Source organism: Gadus morhua, chromosome 17, assembly GCF_902167405.1.
Source record: "Gadus morhua chromosome 17, gadMor3.0, whole genome shotgun sequence".
Taxonomy (NCBI): Eukaryota; Metazoa; Chordata; class Actinopteri; order Gadiformes; family Gadidae; genus Gadus; species Gadus morhua.
In genome coordinates, this window is record NC_044064.1 from 1250014 (window position 1) to 1274277 (window position 24264).

General features: G+C 42.1%; 1 protein-coding gene and 1 long non-coding RNA gene across 7 annotated transcripts in view; both read right to left on the minus strand.

The window, feature by feature from the left end:
* Window positions 1–5517: 5517 nt before the first annotated feature.
* On the minus strand, window positions 5518–8268 carry LOC115529757 (uncharacterized). The gene is made up of 2 exons (XR_003973633.1): window positions 7617–8268; window positions 5518–6772 (listed from the first exon to the last, which is right to left on the minus strand). It is a non-coding gene; the product is annotated as an uncharacterized LOC115529757 (long non-coding RNA).
* Window positions 8269–17945: 9677 nt separating this feature from the next.
* The window catches only part of LOC115529691 (cell wall protein DAN4), a 15559-nt gene continuing 9240 nt past the window's right edge, over window positions 17946–24264 (minus strand). For 3 of the 6 annotated variants that reach the window (XM_030338640.1, XM_030338639.1, XM_030338635.1), the window contains 8 exons: window positions 24189–24227; window positions 23649–23714; window positions 23507–23545; window positions 23268–23306; window positions 22894–22995; window positions 20480–20504; window positions 20250–20332; window positions 17946–18402 (listed from right to left, as the gene is read on the minus strand). In XM_030338640.1, the coding sequence (XP_030194500.1) occupies window positions 18383–18402; window positions 20250–20332; window positions 20480–20504; window positions 22894–22995; window positions 23268–23306; window positions 23507–23545; window positions 23649–23714; window positions 24189–24227 (413 nt within the window). In that variant the 3' untranslated portion in view covers window positions 17946–18382. Of the gene's footprint in view, window positions 18403–20194; window positions 20333–20479; window positions 20505–22893; window positions 22996–23267; window positions 23307–23506; window positions 23546–23648; window positions 23715–24188; window positions 24228–24264 lie in introns of all 6 variants that reach the window. The other 3 variants (XM_030338638.1, XM_030338636.1, XM_030338637.1) reach the window with 3 other exon arrangements.

Consider the following 24264-nt stretch of genomic DNA (forward strand, 5'->3'; position numbering starts at 1 on the left):
TCATGAAAAAACTACCAATAAAAAAACGACAAAAAAAAAACATAAGGGGTAACACTGTCGTTTTTTATTGGTCGTCATGAAAAAAAACATAAGGGGTTACGCTGTCGTTTTTTAATTGGTCGTCATGAAAAAAAACATAAGGGCCCGGGGTACCACTGTCGTTTTTTATTGGTCGTCATGAAAAAAAACATAAGGGGTAACGCTGTCGTTTTTAATTGGTCGTCATGAAAAAAAACATAAGGGGTAACACTGTCGTTTTTTATTGGTCGTCATGAAAAAAACAACGGTCATGATTGATTATTTCTCAATCATGTGAATGGTAAAGTCAAGTATAACCTCCAAGCATGTTCTGGAAAGCGTCTTGGTGGTGAAGTGGTCAGGGCTGTCGGTTAACGCTCTGTAGACTCAGGTTCGAGTCCCCGCTCACCCGGTCACCAAGATAAGAGTACCCCAAGGTAGGCAGACCACCACGTTGGGGTATGTGGCAGAACCCCACCCCCCCCGTCTCTGGGGGGGGGTGGGGGGGGGGTAAGGACTAAAGGGGTCTTGCTACTTGCGGTAAGGACTACTATTTTACTATTTAAAGCTGGAAAAACCTGAAGTACCATTGCAACAGTACCGATACTCATACCTATTTGTATTCTTAACATTTTTATTACATTTATTTCACTGACGCTTTAATCAAAAGCAATGTCATAAGTTCATAAACTCATTCAACATGAAGATATGACCCAACAAGTGCAAGAATCACGCAAGTACAAACATTTAATCAGTAAGCAGAGTTCTGAATTAATCAAACCAGTAAATTCAGTTATTTAAATGTTTTCTATTAAAAAAAATATTTTAGGGTAGCACATGTTTAGTTTGTGTCATTTCATTAGTTGGACAGTAGCCTATCAGGCACTTATCAGGAAAGGTGTGGTATAATGTCATATTCTGGTCAGTATTTCGATTTTATTGATCATTATTTAGCCTTGTGAAATTAAGTCTTGTTCCTTTTTTCTTACAAGTTTTCTAATAATACGAGTCAAGAGATGTTCCTATTATAGGAGAAAGGCACTAATTGCCTAGCTCCTTGAGTTTGTTAATCTGCGTCCCAATCACACGCAGCTGCTCAGTTGGTAAAGCTGTTGGTGTTCTCTGGGTTGGTATAAGGATTATAATTTATGTTACTTTGTTGTATACAAAATATATCAGGTTTCAGAAGAGAGCGTGGTTGAAGAGACTTGAACCCATGTCTCCAGAATGAGGGTGACCTGCTCTAACAACTACACTACTGAGACACTTTTCGTTAAGTGGTTGGAGGTTATAATTGACATTCAATTTCACGCGACGTGAATCGTTAAGTCAATTATGAACTCTGATTAAGTCTGAACCAGTTGCTCAGTGGGGCAGTGGATAGAGCTGTATGTGTTCTGTTCTTGAGTCGTGAATATGACCTGGGTTCAAATCCTGTCAGGAACACTCACCTTGGATTGGAGTCTTTTTCCAACAATGTCATGTGTATTGTAGGGTCAACAATGAACTCTCTCCCTTTCTAAGTCGGTGTCTCTGTGGTGCAGGTGATAGAGCTGTTGAGGATCTGTTCTGGAGACACCGGTTCGATTCCTGCAATTGGGGGTTTTGTGAGAATCACTCTCTGGTGATTGGATGCGTGTGAATGACTGTCTCTGTGAATGGATGTGTCTGTGAATCAGTTAATTCACAGCCATCGATTCACACTGACAGTCATTGGGAATGAATGGGCGAGTGGGAATGACTGTCTGGGAGAGTGGATGGCTGTGAATGAGTGCACTCATTCACAGCCATCCATTCCCACAGACAGTCATTCGAAATGATTGTGTGAGTGAATGGACCCAATCAGCAGAGTGTCGTTCCCATAAGACCGCCCACTGTAGGAGTCAAACCGATGACTCCAGAACAGATCCTCAACAGCTCAAACACCGAGAGGAGGGGACGTTTTGATAAACGTTGCTCTGATAGTTTACCCAAAATGTTGTACTCCCACCTGGATTGCAGGTGGGAGTGTGTCTGTGTGTCCCAGGTGAGAGTGTGTCAGGTGGGAGTGGAACCCGGGTCTCCACGACTGTTACCCAACAGCTCTCTCACATGCGCCACCGAGACACTTACTAATGAGTGGTTGGAGGTTATATTTGGCATTCAATTTCACGTGACATTGCTCCTTGTGAATTGTTAAGTCAATTATGAACTCTGATTAAGTCTGAACCAGTGGCTCAGCGGGGCAGTGGGTAGAGCTGCAGTTCGGTTCTTGAGTCGTGTATACTACCTGGGTTCAAATCCTGGCAGGAACACTCACCGTGGATTGCAGTCTTTTTCCAACGATGTCATGTGTATTGTAGGGTCAACAATGAACTTTCTCCGTTTCTAAGTCGGTGTCTCTGTGGCGCAGGTGATAGAGCTGTTGAGGATCTGTTCTGGAGACACCGGTTCGATTCCTGCAATTGGGGGTTTTGTGAGAATCACTCTCTGGTGATTGGATGCGTGTGAATGACTGTCTCTGTGAATGGATGTGTCTGTGAATCAGTTAATTCACAGCCATCGATTCACACTGACAGTCATTGGGAATGAATGGGCGAGTGGGAATGACTGTCTGGGAGAGTGGATGACTGTGAATGAGTGCACTCATTCACAGCCATCCATTCCCACAGACAGTCATTCGAAATGATTGTGTGAGTGAATGGACCCAATCAGCAGAGTGTCGTTCCCATAAGACCCCCCACCGTAGGAGTCAAACCGATGACTCCAGAACAGATCCTCAACAGCTCAAACACCCGGAGGGGACGTTTTGATAAAAGTTTCTCCTTTACTTTAGTACAAATATGTTGAACAACCACCTGGATTCCAGGTGAGAGTGTGTCAGGGAGTTCCAGGTGAGAGTGTGTCAGGTGGAACTCGAACCCAGGTGTCCAGAACTGATATCCAACAGCTCTCTCACATGCGCCACCGAGACACTTACTATGATATGGTCGAAAGTTATAGTTGTCAATGACATTTTATGCATCTCCATGTTTTCAAAATCGTAGTAGGATTCCAAGGTTAGTGCAGAAGTGGGTGCTTGAACTTACCCCTTATGTTTTTTTTCATGACGACCAATTAAAAACGACAGTGTTACCCCTTATGTTTTTTTTCATGACGACCAATTAAAAACGACAGTGTTACCGCTTATGTTTTTTTTCATGACGACCAATAAAAAACGACAGTGTTACCCCTTATGTTTTTTTTCATGACGACCAATAAAAAACAACAGTGTTACCCCTTATGTTTTTTTTCATGACGACCAATAGAAAAACAACAGTGTTACCCCTTATGTTTTTTTCATGACGACCAATAAAAACCGACAGTGTTACCCCTTATGTTTTTTTCATGACGACCAATAAAAAACAACAGTGTTACCCCTTATGTTTTTTTTCATGACGACCAATAAAAAACGACAGTGTTACCCCTTATGTTTTTTTTCAAGACGACCAATAAAAAATGACAGTGTTACCCCTTATGTTTTTTTTCAAGACGACCCATAAAAAACGACAGTGTTACTCCTCATGTTTTTTTTCAAGACGACCCATAAAAAACGACAGTGTTGCCCCTTATGGTTTTTTTCAAGACGACCCATAAAAAACGACAGTGTTACCCCTTATGTTCTTTTTCATTATGACCAATAAAAAACAAGAGTGTTACACCTTACGTTTTTTTTCATGACGACCAATAAAAAACAACAGTGTTACCCCCTTATGTTTTTTTCATGACGACCATTATAAAAACGACAGTGTTACCCCTTATGTTTTTTTCATGACGACCAATAAAAAACGACAGTGTTACCCCTTATGTTTTTATTCATGACGACCAATAAAAAACGACAGTGTTAGCCCTTATGTTTTTTTCATGACGACAAATAAAAAACGACAGTGTTACCCCTTATGTTTTTTTTCATGACGACCAATTAAAAACGACAGTGTTACCCCTTATGTTTTTTTTCATGACGACCAATTATAAACGACAGTGTAACCCCTTATGTCTTTTTTCATGACTACCAATAAAAAACAACAGTGTTACCCCTTATGTTTTTTTCCATGACGACCAATATAAAAACGACAGTGTTACCCCTTATGTTTTTTTCATGACGACCAATTAAAAACGAGTGTTACCCTTATGTTTTTTTTCATGACTACCGATAAAAAACAACAGCGTTACCCCTCAGGGTTTTTCCATGACGATCGATAAAAAACGACAGCGTTACCCCTTATGTTTTTTTCCATGACGACCGATAAAAAACGACAGTGTTACCCCTTATGTTTTTTTTCATGACGACCAATAAAAAACAACAGTGTTACCCCTTATGTTTTTTTTCATGACGACCAATAAAAAACAACAGTGTTACACCTTACGTTTTTTTTCATGACGACCAATAAAAAACAACAGTGTTACCCCCTTATGTTTTTTTCATGACGACCAACAAAAAAAAGACAGTGTTACCCCTTATGTTTTTTTCCATGACGATCAATAAAAAAACGACAGTGTTACCCCCTATGTTTTTTTCATGACGACCAATAAAAAACGACAGTGTTACCCCTTATGTCTTTTTTCATGACGACCAATAAAAAACAACAGTGTTACACCTTACGTTTTTTTTCATGACGACCAATAAAAAACAACAGTGTTACCCCCTTATGTTTTTTTCATGACGACCAACAAAAAAAAGACAGTGTTACCCCTTATGTTTTTTTCCATGACGATCAATAAAAAAACGACAGTGTTACCCCCTATGTTTTTTTCATGACGACCAATAAAAAACGACAGTGTTACCCCTTATGTTTTTTTCCATGACGACCAATATAAAAACGACAGTGTTACCCCTTATGTTTTTTTCATGACGACCAATTAAAAACGAGTGTTACCCTTATGTTTTTTTTCATGACTACCGATAAAAAACAACAGCGTTACCCCTCAGGGTTTTTCCATGACGATCGATAAAAAACGACAGCGTTACCCCTTATGTTTTTTTCCATGACGACCGATAAAAAACGACAGTGTTACCCCTTATGTTTTTTTTCATGACGACCAATAAAAAACAACAGTGTTACCCCTTATGTTTTTTTTCATGACGACCAATAAAAAACAACAGTGTTACACCTTACGTTTTTTTTCATGACGACCAATAAAAAACAACAGTGTTACCCCCTTATGTTTTTTTCATGACGACCAATAAAAAAAGACAGTGTTACCCCTTATGTTTTTTTCCATGACGATCAATAAAAAACGACAGTGTTACCCCCTATGTTTTTTTCATGACGACCAATAAAAAACGACAGTGTTACCCCTTATGTCTTTTTTCATGACGACCAATAAAAAACGACAGTGTTACCCCTTATGTTTTTTTTCAAGACGACCAATAAAAAACGACAGTGTTACCCCTTATGTTTTTTTTCAAGACGACCAATAAAAAACGACAGTGTTACCCCTTATGTTTCTTTTCAAGACGACCAATAAAAAACGACAGTGTTACCCCTTATGTTTTTTTTCATGACGACCAATAAAAAACGACAGTGTTACCCCTTATGTTTTTTTCATGACGACCAATAAAAAACGATGGCTGTGAATGAGTGCACTCATTCACAGCCATCCAGTCCCCCAGACAGATACAAATACAGAATGTACAGAAGTATATGTAGATTAAGATTGCTCTTATCATCTTTATTGTCATACATATTACCTGTCACATTGATATTAAATCCTGTACGGCGAATAAAAATACTTAGAAGTGTAAAATAATAACTTTTCTGTACAGGGACTTCAACTGAGAGATCGACGCTTCCAACTTCATCAGACGAAAGAGTAACGTCTGAACAATTGGCAACAAACGGTTCAAACTTCAACAGCAGATCCATTGACTTCTGCATCCATAGTTCTGACTTCAACAGATGAACCATTGACTTCTGCATCAACAACTCTGACTTCAACAGATGGAACAGTGACTTCTGCCTCCAGTTTTTCTTTCATGACGACCAATAAAAAACGACAGCATCACCCCTTGTGATTTCTTTGAGAACTAACGACACTGATGACATTTTATCAATTATTTATTTTATAATTGATAAAAATCGACAGTGTTACCACTTATGTTTTAATTGATAAAACACGAGTGTTACCCCTTATGTTTTATTTTGATAAAATAAAATAACATTACCCTTATGATTTTTTCATGACGTCCGATAAAAAACAACAGTGTTACCCCTTATGTTTTTAAGATAAGAAAACACCAGTATTGTCCCTTAAGTTTGAATTATTAGAAAAACACCAGTGTTACCCCTTAAGTTTTCTTACGAAGAATACAGTGTTACACCTTATGTTTTTTTTCACGACGAACAATAAAAAACGAGTGTTACCCCTTGTGTTTCCTTTGAGAACTAACGACAGTCTTACCCCTTTATTTCATAATTGATCAAAAGCGACAGTGTTGCCCCTTATGTTTTATTTGATAAAGCACGACAGTGTTACCCCTTATGTTTTATTTAAAAAAAATAAAATAACATTACCCTTATGATTTTTCATGACGATCGATAAACAACAGTGTTACCCCTTATGTTTTTAATCAAAAAAAACACCACTCTTGCCCCATCATTGGTTCGACCCGTGGTTAAATTCATCAGACTTATCCGTTTCACCGGTTCGTCAGGGCCCATGAGATTGGTCTCGATAATATTGTGTCCTTTCCTCTGTTTCTACGGTTGTTGAATTCAGCGGAACAGCTTTACATCTGAATAGTAATATGAGAAAAGAAGGTCAGGTTATGCAAAGGACTACAATGACAAGCATCGAAACAGACTACAGAGGCAAAAGTACAAGAAAGCAAGACATCGGCGATCACAACTGACTAAAAAACACTACCCCTTTTTTTATTTCGAATATATACCTCAACCCCAATATTAACAAAATACACATGGAGGAGGCCAAACAAATGGCGGCTGGACTACTTCCACCAGTCTCCAGACAGAGGCGAAAAAGAGAAGTGAATGACGTTTCCAGTGACAGAATACAAATAATATATTGTATAGGCTTGATATTGATTTGACTGTTTGATTCTTTTGACAGTGATTTGGAGCTGATGGCAGTTAGCATGAAGAAGCTATATCTTTAAGCTTCTGTAGATTATTTGTTAAATAAATTGTGAGGAAACTTTGGTTGGGTTATTCTTCAATGTATATTTATATCAAATTATGATAATATACTTTACAAAAAATTAAATTTGATTCTATTAGACATTGAAAAAAATTACTTCATTCTAATTACTTAATTCTAATGGTCAATTACTTAATGAGTAAAGTGTATGAGACACAATTCCATTAAATAATTGTCTACACCCTAAATCAGTTTTTTCGTCCATATAACGTTAATAAAATTAAGCTATAAAAAAAGCTTACTGACATGTCATAATATTGTTTTATTCTAATGTTTTGGTCTAATAAGTTTAAGAACGCAAAGAAAAAATCCTGAGGTATTTGTCTAAATAACGTTAAACCTTTATTAAGCTCTAAAAGTGGTTACTAACGTGTCGAAATATTTTTTTATTTCTATGTTTTGTTAATTCAAGCGATAAATACGTTTATTTGTCTTCCGTCCAGCCAGTACTTCTGTCCCGCCTGGGTGTTCTGTCATGGCAGGGTGTTGTTCTCCGGGGCTGCAGTTGGATACTATTGGATTTCTGTGGCAAGGAAGGCGAAATCATAGGAGTTGAACTTCGGTTGAGATCTTTGAACAGAAAACTATTAAAAAAAAAATATGCATAGATAAAACGAGTATAGCAACGTTTGCCTGCAAATAATAATATATGCTGCAACTCAATACTTGCGTTTAAAGTTGCTCGTCGGACTGTAAACAATTACACGCCGACGGATGAGGAATTCTAGCCCCTGATATCCGGCACTACCGGTGCCCCGGATATATCGTCCCCATAGGTAGGTCGTTGTCATAGCATACGTTTCGAGATTGGTGTTCCATGAAATACTATTTATGCAATTAAATAAACCAAACAGCAAGTTAAGATTTTGACTTCGTTAATTGAATAATGTTACAACTTAAAAGACATTCCCACACACGCTATGTTTCACAGTCAGTCAACGCCTGCCCTCTGATGGACAAAACGAGAACTGCGGGCAGTATATTTTTTGTGGCCAAATTACATACGAGGAGAACTTCGGTTAAGCTCTAAAAACATATAACTACACTTTAAATCCGAAAAGTACAACAGCAACGCCGCTGTTTTTAAAGTATTGATTGTATTCATACAATAAAGTTATAAATTAAAAACATTCCCGAACGCCAATAATCACAGTCAGTCAACCCCTGCCGTCTGGTGGACAAAACATGAACTGCACGGAGTATCTATATATTTTTTATGGCCAGGAACGCAAATAGATTCGAGGTGAGAGGGGGTGGTGGGGTTCTGCCACATACCCCAACGTGGTGGTCTGCCAACCTTGAGGTACTCTTATCTTGGTGGCCGGGTGAGCGGGGACTCGAACCTGAGTCTACAGGGCCTTAAATAACCGTTCACCATCAGCCCTGACCGCTTCACCACCAAGATGCTTATTAGAACGTGTTTGGAGGTTATACTTGACTTTACCATTCACATGATAGAGAAATAAGATGCATCCATTATGGTACCTCCGGTGGCCGTTTGAGCAGGGACTCGAATCTGAGTCTACCGAGCTTTACCCGTGAGCCCTGACCTCTTCACCACCAAGACGCTTACCAGTACGTGCTTGGAGGTTATACTTGACTTTACCATTCACATGATTGAAAAATAAGATGTATACATTAAGGTACCTCTGGTGGCCGTGTGAGCGAGGACTCGAACCTTAGTCTATAGAGCTTTAACAAACAGCCCTGACCACTGCACCACCCAGACGCTTTCAGAGTGTGCTTGGAGGTTATACTTGCCTTTACCATTCACATGATAGAGAAATAAGATAAATCCATCAATGTACCTCGAGTGGCTGTGTGTGCGGGGTCTCGAACCTTAGTCTACAGAGCGTTAACTAACCGTTAACCATCAGCCCTGACCACTGTACCTCTTGAACCCGGGTTCGGATCCGGGAACCTGAACCATAGTGACTGAATGCTCAACATTCTTAATAGCCGTGCGTGCATGCAGGGGACTCAAACCTGAGTCTACAGAGCGTTAACCGACAGCCCTGACCGCTGCACCACCAAGACACTTACCAGATCATTTTTGGAGGTTATACTTGACTTTACCATTCACATGATAGAGAAATAAGATGCATCCATTATGATACCTCCGGTGGCCGTTAGAGCAGAGACTCGAACCTGAGTCTACAGAGCGTTAACTACCCGTTAACCACCAGCCCTGACCGCTGCACCACCAAGACGCTAACCAGAACATGTTTGGAGGTTATACTTGACTTTACCATTCACATGATAGAGAAATAAGATGTATCCATTAATGTACCTCTTGAACCCCGGTCCGGATCCGGGAACCTGAACCATAGTGTCTGAATGCTCAACATTCTTATTAGCCGTGCGTGCATGCGGGGACTCAAACCTGAGTCTACAGAGCGTTAACTAACCGTTAACCAACAGCCCTGACCGCTGCACCACCCAGACGCTTACCAGACCGTGTTTGGATGTTATACTTGACTTTACCATTCACATGATTGAGAAATAAGATGTAACCATTAACGTACGTCTGGTGGCCGTGTGAGCGGGGACTTGAACCTTAGTCTACAGAGAGTTAACCAACAGCCCTGACCGCTTCACCACCAAGACGCTTACCAGAATGTGTTTGGAGATTATACTTGACTTTACCATTCACATGATTGAGAAATAATCAATCATGACCCTTATGGTTTTTTCATGACGACCGATAAAAAACAAGTGTTACCCCTTATGTTTTTTTTCATGACTATCGAAAAAAACGACAGTGTTACCCCTTAAGTTTTTTTCATGACGACCGATAAAAGACGACAGTATTATTAGCCATTATGTTTTTTTCATGACGGCCGATTAAAAAACAACAGTGTTACCCCTTTTGTTTTTTTTATGACAACAATTAAAAAACGACAATGTTACCCATTATGTTTTTTTCCATGACGACCGATAAAAAACAACAGTGTTACCCCTTACGTTTTTTTTCATGACTATCGAAAAAAACGACAGTGTTACCCCTTAGGTTTTTTTCATGACGACCGATAAAAGACGACAGTATTATTAGCCATTATGTTTTTTTCATGACGGCCGATTAAAAAACAACAGTGTTACCCCTTTTGTTTTTTTTATGACAACAAATGAAAAACGACAATGTTACCCCGTATGTTTTTTTTCATGACGACCGCTAAAAAACGACTGTGTCACCCCTTATGATTTTTTCAATGACGGCCGATAAAAAACAACAGTATTATTAGAATTATGTTGTTTTCATGACGGCCGATTTGAAAAACAACAGCGTTACCCCTTATGTTTTGTTTGATGACGGGCGATGAAAAACCACACTGCTACACCTTATGTTTAATTTGACAACCGATAAAAAAATTGACAGTTACCCCTTATGTTTTTTTCATGACGACCGATAAAAAAACAAGTGTTACCCCTTATGTTTTTTTTCATGACTATCGAAAAAAGACGACAGTATTATTAGCCATTATGTTTTTTTCATGACGGCCGATTAAAAAACAACAGTGTTACCTAAGGTTTTTTCATGACGACCGATAAAAGACGACAGTATTATTAGCCATTATGTTTTTTTCATGACGGCCGATTAAAAAACAACAGTGTTACCCCTTTTGTTTTTTTTATGACAACAAATGAAAAACGACAGTTACCCATTATGTTTTTTTCAATGACGACCGATAAAAAACGACAGTGTTACTCCTTATGTTTTGTTTGATGACGGGCGATGAAAAACACCATACACTGTAGAAACTTTAAAACCCCAGTCATTGGTCCACTCAGTCACTTTCTCCAAAGCACCTTTAATTGGATTAAACAGATAGGGGAGGTTCCTCCCTCGCTTCCAGATAGCCCCATCATCTGCGAAGAAACCAAATCCTCTCCCCACTCTACTAAACATGCCATCCTGGCTCTTGTTTTGTCCATCAGAGGGCAGGCGTTGGCTGACTGAAACAAAGCGTGTGTGGTAATGTTTTTTATGTTGTAACATTATTCCATTAACAAAGTCTCATCTCATCTCATCTACCTACCTATGGGGACGATATATCCGGGGCACCGGTGGAGCCGGACATCCAGGGCTAGAATTCCTCATCCGTCGGCGTGTCATTGTTTACAGTCCGACGCAAGCTCCAACGCAAGTATTGAGTTGGAGCTTATATTTATTTGCAGTCTAACGTTGCTATACTCGTTTTATCTATACATATTATGTGTTTCAAGACAGTTTTCTGTTCAAAGATCTCAACTGAAGATCACCTTGTATGTATTTGCGTTCCTGGCCACACAAAATATATACTGCGTGCAGTTCCCGTTTTGTCCACCAGACGGCAGGGGTTGACTGACTGTGATTATTGGCGTTCGGGAATGTTTTTAACTTATAACTTTAGTTTATGAATAAAATCAATACTTTAAAAACAGTTTTTAGAGCATAACAAAAGTTTAACTCGTATGTATTCACATTCCTGGCCACAAAAAATGCACTGCCTGCAGTTCTCGTTTTGTAGGCAAGCAGGCATTGACTGACCGTGAATCAAATCGTCTGAGGGAACGTTTTTAATTTGTAATTATATTCCACAAATATAATCAAAATCTCAACAGTTCAGCTTTTTTCATTACATGGATTTTATTTCCTGTAACACCAATCTCTGAAACCTGTTGCATGACGACGAGCCACTTCTGGGGACGATATATCCGGGGCACCTGTGTAGCCGGATAACGGATAACGGATAACTTGAGTTGGAGTTTTTTTTTATTTGCAGACGAGTCTTCTCATATTTTCTACATATTATGTGTTTAAATATGTGTAAATATGTGTTTAAATATGTGTTTTCTGTTTATAGATCTTAACCGAAGTTCAACTTGTATGTATTCGCTTTCCTGGCCTCAGAAATATATACTGCAGTTCTCGTTCTGTCCACCAGAGAGCAGGAGTTGATCGACTGTGTGAACCAGAGCGTCTTGGATGTGCCACTCACTGAAGTTTAAATTAATCGATAAATTAATCGATTAATCATTAATATTTTTATATTACAATTAACTATTTATATGCTATATTAAAAATGCAATGAAAATGTATCGTTAATTCTCCCGCGTTTACATGGACTCTTCTGGTCCGATTAGAAGTGGAAGAACAGCTCAATCGGAGTAGAAAATTATCATTTATACAACGGGGGGCCTAAATCCAGCGATCTGATTGGTTCCTAACTGTTGTATAATGAGCGTATACATAACTGCTATGACGCCTGATCATTTTGTGAAAGTTTGCATATCACTCCGCGCCTGGAAGTAGAAACAGTTACAAAGTAAAACATATGTTGGATGATGGAGAGGGTGTAAATGTTGTTACTCCGGGAGTGAGCAAGGCGATGGAGAGACTAACGAAAGCTTAGGCACACGGCGAGTGAACTGCTCCATGGGATAAATTGCCGGCGAACCGCTCTAGCCGAGCCTTCTCTCGGAGGGACGCTAAAGTGTGTTGCATGGCGACCGTCGTGCATTTTGAAGGCAGCCAGGAGGGACTACTTTTTTGTATTCTTTAATAAAACGGCTACTTTGACTTTCTTGGTTTCTTTTTAAATGTAGTGTGTCTATGAATTTCGTTTTGCCACAAAAGTAACCATTGTATAAAAGCAATAGATCACTTCAGTCAGTGGTATGTGCTCATAATACCACTGTTAAGGGGCGTTGTCCGGCCCCGACGCGCATCGGAGGGCCGGCGACCCCCTTTTAATAGACCAACGAAAGTGGTCTATTAAATTCCAGAAGGGCCGGCGAGAATATGGATATAGTGCCATACCGTCAATATAAATTTCATTCATAGAATTTCCGAGAGGATGGTCAATGGTCAGATACGGATGTCGTTATAACGATAGTTTATATCGTTGTAACGAGAAAGGATGCAATGATAACGCCAAGAAAATAAAGGCTAGGCCTACATTGTTAAAATAATTTAAATATAGTTAACTTATAAAGCGTATAACAGACAACGAGACTGTAGACTATGTTGACAGTCTCTATGGTTACTGCTACGGCGTGCTGACGTCACAGGGACGCACGGCAAGCTGGGGCGCGTTGGTTGTTGTTGTTGTTGAACTGGGCTAATAAAGCTAGTGGGTGTAACATCGTTTGCTGTCTACACTCTCCTCATTCATGCACATCTACATGGTGTCAGAAGTGAGCCGAATCTAATCTAAAATGGCACAAGGACTCCGCCGGATCGACCCGCTCGTCTTTAACGAGGATATCGCTCACAACTGGGAGAAGTTCAAGCGGGAATGGCATGTCTATAGCAAAGCCGGGCTGGTGACGGCTAGTACGAAAATGCAAGCCTACACGTTTTTCAACCTCGCCGGTCCAGAGGCATTGGATAAACTCGACACGTTAGATTTTGCGGCAGACGAGGATCGCGAGGACCCTGCCGTGCTGGTAAAGAAATTTGAGGAATTATGCCTGCCGGTAAAGAACGTGATTATGGACAGACATGCATTCAACACGACTGACCAGATACGGCACACCGCGTTGAAGGTCATGGCCAAGAAATCTGACTTCGGGACACTGCATGATGAACTGATTAGAGATCGTTTGGTCTGTGGTATTCACAATGACTCTGTCCGTGCACAGCTTTTAAAGGAGAAGAAACTGACGCTTAATTCGGCCATTGAGATCTGCATGCTACACGAACGATCTGAGAAGGGCAACAGAGAACTAAAAAAGGAAGCAGAGGTGTGCACAGTGCAATTCGACCCATGCACAAACTGTGGTGGCCAACACGCACCAGATACACACACGTGAGTGAACTTGACACGCAGCCACTGCAAGGGCCAACTGATGTGTTTCACTGTGAGACTGTGGAAATGTTTTCCTGTAAGAGCATAGACAAGCCAGAGGATGTGCGTGAACAAGATGAAAGGTTTGCTGAGCTGTCTGCATGCAACACTGGCAGACAACTGACTGGGAAGATTGACACTGGGGCCAAATGCAACGTCATATCCAGGGCTCTTCTACAGTACATTGATCCTACTGCTCACGTCAATCTCAACAAAAGAGCAAATCTTGTATCGTACGGAGGTCATATAATCCAGACTCTTGGTGCGGCAGACATGGTTTTTAGCTGCGGTTTGCTACGTTTCCAAGTTGTGGACAGAAACGTCAAACCACTGCCGGGTCTCAGAGACAGTGTCAGGCTCGGCTATGTGATTTTTGGACCAGAGGTGCATGCCGTCGTCCAGCAGGAAGCGCCAGGTCTGACGGAGTACAAGGACCAGTTAGACACTAGCGCCATTGTCAAGCTGCCAGTGGTGTATCACATGCGCCTGGATGACACCGTGCACCCCACTGTATGCGCTCCAAGACGGTGCCACTGGCCATGAAGGACAAGATTGTGGCGGAACTGCATAGAATGACCCGACTCTGAGTCTTCACACCGGTCCAGGAGCCCACTGAATGGGTTTCAGCCATGGTGGCTGCGAGCTAACGAGATGGGAGCATTAGACTGTGCTTCAACCCCGTCAACCTCAACAAAGCCCTCCCTAGACCCCACCACCCGCTGAAAACTGTGGAAGAGGTGATCGCTGACATGCCTGATGCCAAACTGTTCAGCATTCTGGATGCTAAGTGTGGTTTCTGGCAGGTGCCGCTCGGCAAAGAATCCTCAAAACTCACCACCTTCATGACTCCTGTGGGCCGCTATGCCTTCCTGCGGATGCCCTATGGCATCACCACGGGGAGTGAGGTTTTCCAGAGGTGCATGGAGCAGCTTTTCGAAGGACTGCCGTGTGCAATTGTGATAGATGACATTTTAGTGTGGGGCCGCTCGAGAGAGGAGCACGATCTCCGTCTCCGCCAAGTCATGGACAGGATACGGGCTGTCGATCTCAGACTGAACCCTGAGAAGTGCCGTTTCAGGGTCAGGGTCAGGGTTAGGGTTAGGGTTAGCCTACGTGTTGGTGATTACGGATGACACTAAATAAACCACAGCACGGCTTTAACATGAATTTTACTCAATATATTAATCATCATTATGAACAAAAAAGTTCAGAGCGAAAAGTAAATAAACCACGGCACGACTTTTCCATGAATATTACTCAATAGGCTATATTAAGCATATTGGCAGTCACACTTACTTCCATGGTTCATCTTTGGTATCCAATTTAGCGGTGTGTAAAAAAAAGTTGAAAAAATAAATCACTTCCGTCACGCCAGAGTACTTCCGTCGCGCCAGGGTTGTTGTCAAGCCAGGGTGTTGTTCTCCGGGGCTGCAGCTGGACCCTACTCCACAGACCGGCCTCCGATGTTTACAGCAAGGCAGATGTCCAAGACCACAATCAACACAACACATCTACACAAACACATATCAGTGAGGAACAGCAAGGTAGTATGGATGAGGGGGGGGGGGGGGGGGAGGCTGGACGCAACTCAGGGCCAGTCTTGCCTTAAAGTGTGTGTGTGTGTGTGTGTGTGTGTGTGTGTGCGCGCGCAGGGCCGACGGACTGCGGGGGAAAGTGAGGCAGTCCTGGGGGGGCCCAAGGCAGAGGGGGGGCCCATGGCAAAAAAAATAAATAATATATAACGATATATCCAGATAAATATTTTATCTGAATTATCCACCAGCCCATAGTGTTAGGAGTCGCACACTCCTAACACTATGTCTCCTACCTCCTCCCCCCCCATCAACAATTGTTCTCTACCCCCCCCCCCCCCCCCCCCCACCTTTATTAAAAAAGGTGGAGTGGGTGGGTCAGCAGATCGAATTCAGTCAAACTACTGTTCTGCTAAGCGGTCGCATGCAATCACATTCACACACACACAAATGCGAGCACACAAATGCATATGCATACTCACTCACACATGCATGCATGCACGCACGCACAGACCAAGGTAGATGCAAACATGCATGCACCGGCACACACATATGGAAAGGAGCTATTCTGTTCCGATGCGTCGCTAAATCTAATGAAAGGCCTTCTAGAATCGCACCAAGGAACGAGCCGTTGGCTCCCTCTAGTGGCGAAAGTCATGAACCGACGAATGACGGAGCAGAAGCAGGATTCCCTCCAGAAATGTCGAATTTATTAAAGGAACAACTAAATAACTAACGGAACAATTATCAACTTTAAACGAAGATCAGTTTGTTGGTCAAATAAAATAAACAACCTAATCATGGATACTTTGGTGTGTGATTGTATGTTGACACTGATTTCCACCAATAGGTTTTTTCAGATGGACAAAATACAAGAGAGTACTTCTTTTTCCATTTCTAATATTGTTGTCATGTTTACAAAGCATAAGAAAGCTGAATCAGTCAACAAAAAACTAACAACAAATGTACATTTGTAGCCTAATATCAGAAATTAAAGTAAATAAAAGCTAGCAAACAACTAATAATCACAGTGAAATAAACAGCAAATAACCTTACATCATCGTACAACACATGTATGAATTGCTTTGCATAAGGGTTGCATAATACGTTCACTCAAGAAAATAAAGCTCATGTGTTTCTGAATAAACAACATACTAATCTCAGAATTCTGAGATAAAGTTTTAGGGATCTGCTATTTATTTCGGAAATTTCAAAATTAACTTAAATAAAAATTTAGGCTACAGAAAATTATCGCAGATTTCGGAGATAATTATGTTGTTAAAGGAGAATCCGGTTTTGGGATATGTTTGGTATGCTAACAAGTTGGAACGTTCATCTTGTTTTTAAGACTCGATAGGTAGATTGACGAACACAGAGATTGTGACATCCGTCAGCAACACGCAAGCCTGTGTTCGCCATGGACATGTGTTCGCCAATCTACTTATCGAGTCTTGAAAACAAGATGGCGTCGACGGGTGAACTACTGATGTTATTATCTGTGTTCGAAATCGTTCCCTATCATGGATGTAGTCCACTAAATAGGGTGCACGCCATTTTGTAGGGTGTTCGAATTCTCAGTGGTCCACTATATAGGGCACTATATAGTGGACTTAAAATAGGGTACATACGATGTTCCCTACATGTTACTCCCGTATACCACAATGCAATGCGGTCGTGTTTTTCCGGAGGAGAAGAAGAAGCTGAATAACCGCGAAAACGAATACATTTAATGATGGAGTCTCCGGCTTTCGTTTAGAAATGTCAACAATTTATTTGGGATTTAACATAGAATATTTAACATTCAAAATGAATAAAAAAAATACTTGAACAAGGAAATGTAACATTCAACATCAATACAACCTCCAGCTTTCCTCGTGACTGCCTGGTATTTTTACCTGATGTGGGCGCATCTGTCTGCGTCACACAAATACCCGGCGCATTTACTGACGCAAATGACGTTTAGAAATGTTCAGCGTAGTGTCCGAATTCTCGTTCCCTATTCCCTATATAGTGCAGTGGTGCACTAAATCATGTACACTATATAGGGAATAGGGAACAAGTGTAAAGGGAACGATTTCGAACACAGCTAATGTGTGTATAAAATGTCGTTTTAATAAACAATTTGTGCACTTACAAAGTTATCAACGCCTCATTTTATATGTTAAGACCCTTATTATACTACTAAAGAAGTGTCGGGCTACTTGTAGCCTTTTAAGTGGTTCAAAGTAGCGATTTCGTTTTTACCATAACAAATGCCCCCATCGTTCGAAGTTTTTAGGGTTTTGGTAGAATCGGCTAAAAACAGCCAATTTAAGAATGCGTCTATAAGCGCATTTTTGCTCCCAAGCGAACATTCCAACTCGTTATCATACTAAACATATCCCAGATCCATTTTACACCGGATTTGTCCTTTAATTTAGAAAAGCAAGAGCAGAATTTAATTTCTCCAGTGAATGCATTAGGCTTCATATAAACCTCCCCTCCCTCATGTAACCATCAGTAGATAGGGGCTGGGGTGAGGGTGAGGTTGAACCCACAGTAGTAATGACAGAGTGAATCAGCTGGCTCAGTGCAGGGGGGAGCAGGACTTGTGTTTTCTGAAAACCCGGAAAAAATCGGGATCGAATATACATGGTGAACTCCAACGCTCTCATATCTTACATCTTCTGTTTTCTGATCACTTCATAATCATCTCGTCGTGTACAAAAATGACAATAAAAACAAATCATAATCTTTTATCCAGGAGTGAGGAGCCGTCGCCGACCGTCCTTACGTCCATCCACTGATTCCATCGGCCAAGAGGAAACCTTCTCCTCCTTCCTTCCATTATCTTGATCCTGTGGCTGCTGTAATAAATGATAAATATAAAACAGCCTTTCAGCAGTTCACTTAGTGCCCCTGGTGGCCGTTCTATGTTGCCTATAGCGCAATAATATTTCAGAGGAAGAGTTTTTTTAATTTTGTGAATGAACAGCAGGGGGCAGTGTCTCAGTTGTCCAGAGCTACTGGTCTCAGTGGTCTAGAGCTAATGGTCTCAGTGGTCCAGACCTACTGGTCTCAGTGGTCCAGTACTGGTCTCAGTGGTCCAGTACTGGTCTCAGTGGTCCAGTACTGGTCACAGTGGTCCAGTCCCTACTGGTCCAGTCCTACTGGTCTCAGTGGTACAGTCCATACTGGTCTCAGGGGTCCACTACTGGTCTCAGTGGTCCAGTGCTGGACTCAGTGTTCCAGAGCTACTGGTCTCAGTGGTCCAGCCCTACTGGTCTCAGTGGTCCAACCCTACTGGTCTCAGTGGTCCAGTACTGGTCACAGTGGTCCAGTACTGGTCACAGTGGTCCAGTCCCTACTGGTCCAGTCCTACTGGTCTCAGTGGTCCAGTCCCTACTGGTCTCAGTGGTCCAATACTGGTCTCAGTGGTCCAGTGCTGGACTCAGTGTTCCAGAGCTACTGGTCTCAGTGGTCCAGCCCTACTGGTCTTAGTGGTTGGGAGGGGTAAAACTTGGAAAATCAGTTTTATTCAAAACTATGAAAGCATGAAAGGCATGCAATGCATTATTTTCTTTTTGCCAACGCACTTATTCAAATAGTCACCAGCCTCCTCCAATAATGCTTACTCATAAACAATATGCTTTAATTTAGACTAAATACGATGAATTCCCTTACGTCCCTTAAATGTGTTTTGCCTGAGAATGAGGAGCGGGACAAGCGTCAGATAAATCTCCTCGAGCCCGTAAACACTTCTGAGAAACAACATTCTGGAGGTCTGACTCAATCCCCGGTTCAGATTTTGATTACAGTAGGAAAGGTAGACAGAGGACAATGCTCCGCGCTGGAAAGAGTACACGCTCGCACAGACACACACACACCCCCACCCACGCACACACTTCACACACACACACACACACACACACACACACACACACACACACACACACACACACACACACACACACACACACACACACACACACACACACACACACACGCAGTGTCTGGTCCACAGTGACATTTGCTGGCCACACAATGGTCAGTCCAAAATAATCTGTGTTTATATGAGGAAGTTGCTATCTTTCAACTCCTGCTGGTCTTTGAAGGGTGGGGGGGGACGAATCACAGGAAACACCTTCCCTCGGCCACCGAGCCAGAAGCCAATCACAGACTGGCACACAATGAGAGCTAAAATACCCGTTACGTGGCGAGCTACGATTGTAGAGGAGACAGCGCAGGCAAGGAGTTAGAGAAATGAAACCCAAGAGCTGGGGTTAAATGAAGTTAACCAAGCATTCTACCAATTTTACACCAATAATTGTTTGGTGAACCAAACAATGCTGTTTAGTTAACCCAATAATTGTCAGTCACTTGTTTCTATGAACATCCCAACAGCGATATATTGTTGTTTCTCTTTCTTCTGAGAAATGTACTTAATGTCAGTCGCTTCGGACAAAGCGTCTGATAAACGCCCTCAATGTAAATCTAAATAATCCCAAAAATAAAAAATCGACATATAATCTTCAATACATTTCAGATAACACCTTACCCGTGTTAGACAGTGATTCACTATGTGTGTGATGATTATGGGTATGATAATGATTATTATTAATAATGTTGTGGTGTCCTCTAGACCACGACCCCTCTTACTCTTGGCAGTTGGACCGGTCCGAGCTCAGGGAGAGTCACTGCTGATGGAACGTACCATTCTCTCCGGCCCCGGATGCTCGGACCCCCAGCAGCATGACGCCGTCCTTCGTGCTTTCAGGGCGGCTTTGGAAAGACGCGCTGTGAGTGGACGTCAGGAGGCCATTTTGAATTACATGATAAACACACACACACACACACACACACACACACACACACACACACACACACACACACACACACACACACACACACACACACACACACACACACAGAGCCTGTACTCACTTCTCTGTGCCGTTGTCGATGGTGTCTGTGGGAGAGACAAAGCGTTAGGTCAGCAGGGTAAACAGCAACATAGGTCAGTAGGGTAAACAACAACAACAACATAGGTCAGTAAGGTAAACAACAACATAGGTCAGTAGGGTAAACAACAACATAGGTCAGTAAGGTAAACATCTACATAGGTCAGTAGGGTAAACAGCAACAACAACATAGGTCAGTAGGGTAAACAACAACATAGGTCAGTAAGGTAAACAACAACATAGGTCAGTAGGGTAAACAACAACATAGGTCAGCACTAATGACGTTCGTAGGATTGTAACTATCCATTGACACGGTGCTGAAATGGGCTCCGTAGGAGGGGGAGACGCAGGAATGTCGCAGGAAAATGGGGTTACAAAGCGTTAAAATATCCCCCCCATCAAAGCCAACAGCAGAGTAGCCTACGAAAAGAATAGACTGCAATAATATGAATGCTAAAGATATTAAAACACAATTGATTAGGCCTAGGCCGACATATATATCAGTCCTAATCCTGAATGCACTGTGCGCACATTTTACAAAAATAGCTTGTGTGACAACTACATTTATCTTAATGCGCTGATTTCTGAAACATGCATTGCGCAGCAAAGAGAGCCGACTTTATCTGATTCCACATAAGGTTTCATTGATTGGCGCGCACTCTCTAGTCAAGAATATTTGTAGACATTTAAAATGCAATGTTCCATTCATTCATTATCATTCAAATGCAGAGGCTAGGCATTGACACGCGGTTATTGCTGACCCGATTAGGAGAGATTGGTCTAGACAGAGATCCTGCCCATATTGTTGTTCAGGATGATGTAGGCTATAGGTCTTTTTACACTGCCAAGCCGGTTCGGTCGCAGCTTGGCACGCCCAGCGATTTCACTTTCTTATCTCAAGTTTCCTGTGTAAAACCGAGGGGGTCAAAACCCCTGTTCGTCACGGCGCGGGTTTTCTTAAGAATAATTTGTATTATTTAGAGCTGTCAGTTAAACGCGTTATTAACGGCGTTAACGCAAACCAAATTTAACGGCGTTAAAAAATGTATCGCGCGATTAACGCAATTATTTTATATATAAAAAAAAGAATATATTTTTTTTTTTTGCTCAAAACAAAGAAGCAGTAGCCTGACTGCTATGTTCAAATGGCATTTGTTCAAAGCAGTCGTTTAATTGCACTATAGGCTCTTTTTTTGTATCGTCCTGTTTGATCAGTATATGCCAATGTTGTTATCAATAAAAAATCATTTGCACAAGGCAAGCCGATGCAATTCACCATGTTGATAAGATAATTAAAATGAGCAGAATTATGGGACAAAAAAATCAAGCGATATTTAGCATAGAAAAATAATTTGCGATTAATTGCGATTAATCGTGAGTTAACTATGACATTAATGCGATTAATCACGATTAAATATTTTAATCGCTTGACAGCTCTAGTATTATTGCATACTCCCGAATGTTTTACTTTTTTTATGAATGAAGACACCCGCATGCAATAATGAGTTCACGTCTGAGGGGAGACTACAAACACGATTAACTATGGTCAGGGATGTTTGTTACCGTCTAGACACGGTCCAATAAATAGTGAACTTCATCGCAGCCTCACCGAAGCGCATGCAGTGCTTAAAGCAAACAATCGGAACAAAAAACTCCTGCAGAAATTATCCCAAACTATCATACTCGTCAAGGCTTTCCCATTTCGAAGGCTCCTTCAAATGCGGCCGACAAATGCAGCCTTCTTTTCCCGGCCCAACGTATGCCAAGATTCATTGCGCGTTGGATTTTTTCAGAAATGGCGTCGGAGAGAGCGGAAGCGGAAGTTGCAGAAAATTACATATTTAATGAAAATGTTATGATCATTTAAATTTGTAACTTTATTGTCAAAGTTCAATGACATTAACACGAACCATGCAACGTTAAACGAATCAATCAATTATATTTCATATAATTATTATATAACGGCTCCGTATTTCTCCTCCGCCGTCCGGTTTGAACCGCAGCTGTCGGGGTTGCTAGGTGACAAGAGGGGTGCGTCGTCGCGCAAGGTAAATGGTGTTAACGGCTTGTCACGCAAACTTGAAATGCTCCGTAGGCCAGACCGTCTCATTTAAAAACGTTTGTTCGGCCTTCGGAGTAATATATCGGCAGTAACCACTGTTTTTGCTTGCGAAATTGCGCCAGCTGGGCAATCCGTGGTATTGGATGTGTTTTAATAAAACACATCCCATACCCGGAATGTCCACTGGTGGCGCCACTGAGGCTATAGTAGGCCAACGATGCTCTTAGCGTCCTACGAGTACCCCTGGAGTCCTCGTTAGCTGCGAGCGTTTTCACGACGTCCGTTACCAACGATGCTTTCGGGAAACGGTGTGAAAGCTGTACGACGGGCCTTACCCATGTGGTTGTGGACGTTCTTGCACTTGAATTTGAGCAGGAAGAAGACGGCGGCCACGGCGATGCCCAGAACGGGGAGCAGGATCCACAGGAGCTTCTTATCTGTACGGGGGACGGCACAGCGAGGGAGTGTGGGTGTGAGTGTGGGAGTGTGTGTTTGTGTGTGTGTGTGTGTGTGTGTGTGTGCATTTGTATGTGTGTGACTGTGTGTTGTTCTGTATGTGTGTGTCTGTGTGTGTGTATGTCTTTGTGTTTGCGTGCGTGCATGCATGTGTATGTGTCTATGTGTGTGTGTGTGTGTGTTGTGCCTGTTTGTATGTGTATTTGTGTCTATATAGATGTGTTTGTGTGCGTGCGTCCCAGCAGTTGTTTACCTGACTTTGCGAGCGTCGTCTTCCCCTTTTCAGGCTCCTCTAAGAAAAGAAAACCGGACTCAGTCAGATGGCTGCTATGTTGTCCCCGAGGTGAGCAGCGAACTGAACGCTCCCCACAGACACTGAACGCCCCCCAAGACACTGAACGCTCTCCCAGACACTGAACGCCCCCCAAGACACTGAACGCCCCCCCAAGACACTGAACGCTCTCCCAGACACTGAACCGGCTCTCAACTTACCAACGGCCTTCGACTGCGTCTGGCCCCTCGTCGGAAGAACTGTGAACACCAAGGCATCGTCAGGTCCATGCTGATCGGTCGAGAAATGTGCGTGTGCACGTGCACGCGGGTGTGTGTGTGTGTGTATGTATGTGTGTATTACCAGTGTTGGCAGAGGGGCTTTTTCCCGGGGTGGGGGGGGGGAGCGTGGTTGCCTTGCTGGTCATCACTAGCGTCGCGTGGGAACGAGAATTCAGTCGTTATTCTTGTTAATATTGGTCGTTATACACACATTTAAATAACAGTGCACACCTGACATTCGAACCGCAGATACGCTAAAACTTCTCTCTCTCGGCCATGTTAGGTGGCTTTTTTATGCCACCGGGTGAGAGCGTGATCAGCCATGAAAAGCTTTTTAACAATCTGCCAATCTTTTCCTGTGTTTGAGTGACATCACAAGTGGCCGTGTCCACCCAGAAGTATGATGGATGGATCAGCAACATTTGCTACAGTCCACCGGGTCTATCCAGTGTACATCAAGGTGGACACGCCCACTTATGGCGTCATTAATGTACAGGGAAGGGTCGATTTTCAAATAGCTTGTAATGGCTCATCACCCTCAAACCTGGCGGCATAACGTCACCCCTTCAGCCATTCCTCTTTCTACAGAGCTTCATAGTGTGTTTGTTCTGTGGACACTTACTTATATTCGGTTCATTGGTGGGTTTGGTCATATTGAGACCTGATTGAACACAAAAAAAGCGATCAGCACGACACGA